General features: G+C 40.1%; 1 protein-coding gene across 1 annotated transcript; it reads left to right on the forward strand.

Annotated features, from left to right (window-relative positions):
• Positions 1 to 273: 273 nt before the first annotated feature.
• Positions 274 to 4,614, forward strand: LOC132321597 (guanylin-like). Its single transcript, XM_059835075.1, has 3 exons — positions 274 to 348; positions 3,470 to 3,659; positions 4,547 to 4,614. Exons 1-3 carry the CDS (start codon positions 274 to 276, stop codon positions 4,612 to 4,614), a joined length of 333 nt encoding a protein of 110 aa, XP_059691058.1.
• The last annotated feature ends 826 nt before the right edge of the window (positions 4,615 to 5,440 follow it).

Genomic DNA, 5,440 nt, shown 5'->3' on the forward strand with positions numbered 1-5,440 from the left:
GTGTGACTGGCCTACTCTGCTAATGAGTAGGTAATTCATAGTTGACTCAGGGTTTATTTTATGTCAATAAAGAGTTTAGATTAATGAATTACCAAGGAAATGCTGTGTGAAGTCTTTATAAAGCTCCAGGTTTGCACTGGGAGCTCTGACTGCTAGGTGGTCTGAGTGCTAAGAAGAAGAGAGAAAGTCTGAGACACACAAAAGAAAGAGAACGACCAAACCGGAGAAAATAAAATATATTTGGGTTAGGAAAGGCTACACTTTGCAGGCACTATGAAAGGCTTTCTTTGCTTTACAGTCTTTGCAGTCCTTTTACTGGTGCACAGCTCCCAGGCAGTCTACGTTCAGGTGAGTTTTCTGCTCTTTAATTTCTTGGTATTACAAGTTCAGCAAAGCACTGATATTATGTGAAGTGGTGTGGCTGCAACAGGAATCTTGAACTAAACTAATAGACCTGAATTTTTGCTTTGCTCTGGCTTGATATCCAACTCCATGTCCCTATGGTCCAGTTTTTCTTTCTGTAAAATGGTTCAGGTATTACTAACATTCTGCTGCAGTTTAACTAACTTCACCAGCCATATCACTGCTCTGAAATTGCTTGCTGACTAAGCCGTTGCATTTCCAGAGTTTTCTTTTGCACATAATCCCATGTGTTGTGAAACTGCAAGAATTGAGGACACCTCTAACTTTATAGAATGATGTGAACAAGATGTGACAAAAGAGAACTTGTCTTGTCTTGCCTGCTTCTAGGAAGTTCTTTTATGAAAATGATCTGCAAGCTATGTGCTGGAGCCTGCACACATATGACATATAAAAAAAGGTGGAAGAAATGCTTAGCTGGATCCAATGAAATATTAATAGGCAGATAAGCTATTAGGGGAGGCTATATCAATTTTCCAAAATACACAGCACCTATGACTGATATTACATGCAACATGGAAGCAGTTAAGAGGGTACTTCAGTGCTCTTGTCTGTACTTGGGAGTGTGTTGGATCTGTCTGCGCTTATTCTTAGAAACGGTTTGGGAGATTTCAGTTTGATTGCAATGTAAATAACTTTCTCAGAGTGCCAAGAGAACAAATTATTGACTCTCTTCACATGCGCGCAGTAGGTTTTCAGGGACAAGGTACTGTCTTTGCGCCTTGAAATATGCTCTTTTTCTCCTTTGGTTGTCAGAGATATTCAGAGATAGCAGGTTTCAGCTATTCCTTTCTTCCAAACCATTCTTTAACATTTAGAGTCTCCAGGGGAACAGATAGCTTCCTACTTAATGAAAAAAAATCTTAGTTTTCCACTTGGAGGCATAAAAAAAGTAACTAAATGAGAATAGCTGTTTCTAGGTTGGGTAAAAGTATAGAAAATGCAGCTCTGGAGTTTTAGCTCCTCTTTGTAGTTTGAATTATTATCTCATTAATCATTAAATCTGCATCTTCCCCAATATATGAGCAGCGTACTCAGCATGTGTGTTACACTCCTTTCACTTGGACTAGTTGAGGTCCCTAAGGTCTGACTAATTACTCACTGCATAAATTTGGCTTATGCTCTTGTTTTCCGAATTTCTTCCCAAGACTTCCTTTCTCTCTCCCATAATATGTCAGAAGTTGTTCATTTAACAAAATGTTTTGCAAAGCAGAATTGAAGTTCATTTGACTTGATATCATGTTTCTGAAGACCCAGTATCGCTATCTTGATGCTTTCCATCACAGATCTTGAATTAATATGATGGAAGTTGGAGGAAGATGGTTTACTAGGTGTGGAGTAAAACCAAAAAAGCTACAGAGATGGATTGTTTTGGCCTGCACTATTTCTGTGATAAAATCTCTTAATTCAGCAACACAATATGCACTTTCGCCTTGGAGGCAAGATTCTGCTCAGATTGAGCTCTCTCTAATACATCTTTCTTATCGGGGAGTGGGGGGGTGCGGGGGGGGGGGGGGGGGTTTGAGTTTTTTTTGTTGTTCCTTTGTTGTTTTTTGTCACCAGGACATAAATGTCTCAGGGTTCACTCCTACTTTCTACTTTCTCTGAAACTGTACCTGTGGAAAGCCATCCATTTTTATTTCTCTGGTTTATGCTTTTGAGGTCTGTGACCAACAGCTGAATCTAGAACTGCATTTATACAGGAAAAGTTAATTTTTCATAGCCAGCCATGACTGATAAATTAACCTGAGTAAAAAATCATAAACTTATTGCAAGTAGAAAAGAGTTTGACTTCAAGTAAATGCATGTCTAGAGTTTTTCTGATTGGGTTTTTTTAATTCTTTAACACCAAAATTATGTGATTCTGTAAAAAACCCCCAACAACAGCCCTTATAACAGCCTTCCGGTACATGAAGGGAGCGTACAAGAAAGTTGGAGAGAGACTTTTTACAAGGGCATGTAGTGATAAGGCAAGGGGTAATGGCTTTAAACTGAAAGAGAGTAGATTTAGATTAGCTATAAGGAAGAAATTCTTCACCGTGGGGGTGGTGAGGCACTGGAAGAGGTTGCCGAGAAAAGCTGTGGATACCCCAACCTTGGAATTGTTCAAGGCCAGGTTGGATGGGGCTTTGTGCAACCTGGTCTAGTGGAAGGTGTCCCTGCCCATGGCAGGGGGGTTGGAACTAGATGATCTTTAAGGTCCCTTGCAGCCCAAACCATTCTATGAAACCAAAACCAACTACCCTCCCCCCGCCTCTCACACGATTCAACATTGGGCTCATAAGACTATGAAACAAGTAGCGATATTTGGTCTCATGCTGTCTCATTAACAGATGCACAGGGTCTAGCAATCTAAAACATGGAGTAGTATTTCCCAGAATACTATCCCAGCCTCCTTGAAACTCTTGGTATGAGCTTTGAGTCAGCAGTGTCATATTTATACTGCTGATAACTTGTGTTCCATTAATTGTGTGGACAAGTTTTAAATTAATGGAAACTTACCTTGGGGTAAGGGATTTCAGCTCTTAACAATGCATAATGTGAAGGAATAGCTCGTTTTGCGTAGTTAGAGCCTGCCACATGACAGCCAACACTTGAAGTTCTCTACTGGTGTATTAGAAGAAAGAGTGAACAAAATAAGTTTCCATTTACCTCCATTCAACTCATGATTTTTTAAATCTCTACCATGTATTGCCCAGTCAGCTCTCTTCTAGGCCAAAGATTCCCAGCCTGTATCTTTTGACCCCAGATTTTATGGGTATCTATCTCTCATGGGAGTAAGAAATGCCCTAATTCTGCCTCCATCCATTGTGATATATAATGAAAGCCCTGACTAGCCAGCTAGGTCTCACTGCTGCTCTAAAAGGTCTTTGCCTTGAAGAGCTGATCACTTTGCCCTCAGTCAGCACTGATTTTTATCTAGGCTTTGTTTCAACAGTGTCTTTTCCCTATAGTATAGTTTTTGGGTGAGCTCATGGTTGAAATGGAATGGATTTGCCTAAGGGCTGACTTCTTGACAACTTTTTTTTTTCTGGTTCTCTTTACATAGGATGGAGACTTGAAATTCTCCCTTGAGTCCGTGAAGAAGTTAAAGGAGCTTATGAATGAGAACAGACATATTAACCCTCGCATGGTGGTTTCAGTGACTAACTATTCTCCATGTGGTGAAAAAGATCTCCCTGAGGAGTTCCAATCTGTGTGCAAAAGAGAAGATGCATCCATGATTTTTGAGAGGCTGAGTATGTAGCTCATATTGCATAGTTGCCATTTTCATCACACTTTTCAACTTTAAACATTCCGATAGCAGCAAGCAAAGAAGTGTAATTACTGTTCTGTCACTTCTAAAGCAGCTGAGAGAATCCATGCTACCTTTCTACTACCCCTTTTACAACTGCACTAGCTGTGAGCCCCCTACAAGAAAATTCCTGCTGTGCTGAGCTTAGCTGTAGCCTGTACAGATCAGGCTGCTGTACCCATGTAAAAATCTTCCTCCAAGTAGTTGCACAATAACTTACATGACTTAAAGTGAGAAAGCACATGATCTCCTCTGGCTTACAGGAAAAGCAGGGTTATATCATTCAGTTCTAGCTAACTACTAGTTGTGTGCAAGTCTAATTGCTTTCTCTAATCAGTGTAGAAGAAGGTGTTTTTCCAGGTAGTCAAAAGAGGTGGGAGATGTAAATGAGGTGAATCACTCTTTGGCATGATTTGTCTCCAAGATGCACATAGCGATTCTTGAACTGTCTGCTACAGTTTCTGCTTTTATATTTTATTATGTTGCATTTATCTACTGTCCAATAAAATGGACACTTTAGGAAGAAATACTGCCAATACTGCGGATGTTGTGATTCTACAACCCACATCCCCACCACCCTTCCACAAGAAGTCCTATTGTTCTCTTGCCTCCACATGTTCCCATTGTTTTCCCAAAGAATTCAGGTTTGATTTAATTCTGTAAGCCAGATTTTTGCAAGAAGTAATTTTAGTTATACCAGTAATAACTTCAAGGAAAGTTAAAACTCAAAACATTAATGAAAAGGAGTCTCCAAATCCCTTGATATGTGGCTCTGCTCTTCAAGAAATTCTTTTGCCATCTCATTGAAACCCTCTCTTTTCTCTCTACCAGACTTGGCTGTCCAAGAAGCTGATTTGTGTGAAATCTGTGCCAATGCTGCCTGCGCTGGTTGCTTTTGAATAAGAATGAAACAATCCAAAGAAGATGTGTCAAGCTAGGAAGTTTGTTCATTCATATTTCAAGATCGCATACTTTCACAAATCAATATTTGGGCTCCATCTCAACTACAGTCAAACTGGAGCTGCTAGCTCATGTAGACATAATCAGGGTAGTCCTGAAGCAGATGGATCAGGTGCCACCAGGAGTGCAGTTCTGGCAACAAGGAGACTGTAAACCTCATCTGATAGGTTTCAGTTCTGCATGAGTTGTGTTGCACTGGAATGAAAATGTCCTGGGCACAGTTTCTTTTTCCACTATATTTTCTGGATTAGAACACGATGGGTGAAACTGAGCAGTCTCCTGCAGCCTTTTTAATATCTAAATCTGCCTGTGATTTGGCCTCTTCTACACATAACACCCAGTGGCATTGGGTTATCATCTTTTCCAGCCCATGCTTTCCAGTGTGTTGGATAACTATCTCTCCACCTGTAGGTCTGCATGTGGCATACATATGTCTGTAACAGAACTGCAGCAAGTAACTTGGGAACAAGTTATTGGTGTTTAGCAACACTTTCATACCCAGAAAATTCTCAGTCTGTTACTTGTACTAATTGTTGCCAGGTTAGGAAATGGATGTAGAGGAGCACAGGAACACTTTCTACATAGCTGTATGGAAGCTCCCTTCTTTTGACAGATATTCATATTCATTAAGCTCTATTTAGGAGAAAGGAAGTCCAAACTGCAATGCTGGAATCACTTTGAAATTAAAACATTGCCTTGTGTTTATTTATTGGTGGCAAGATTGTGAAGAAAGGATCTGCCCATGTTTATACACTGTATATGAAA

The sequence above is a fragment of the Gavia stellata genome, unplaced genomic scaffold (genome assembly GCF_030936135.1).
Source record: "Gavia stellata isolate bGavSte3 unplaced genomic scaffold, bGavSte3.hap2 HAP2_SCAFFOLD_1192, whole genome shotgun sequence".
NCBI lineage: Eukaryota > Metazoa > Chordata > Aves > Gaviiformes > Gaviidae > Gavia > Gavia stellata.

Coding starts and splice junctions, on each gene's coding strand:
- LOC132321597 (XM_059835075.1), top strand. CDS start 274: ATGAAAGGCTTTCTTTGCTTTACAGTCTTTGCAGTCCTTTTACTGGTG. Junction 349..3,469: donor CCCAGGCAGTCTACGTTCAG/GTGAGTTTTCTG, acceptor CTCTTTACATAG/GATGGAGACTTGAAATTCTC. Junction 3,660..4,546: donor CATGATTTTTGAGAGGCTGA/GTATGTAGCTCA, acceptor TCTCTCTACCAG/ACTTGGCTGTCCAAGAAGCT.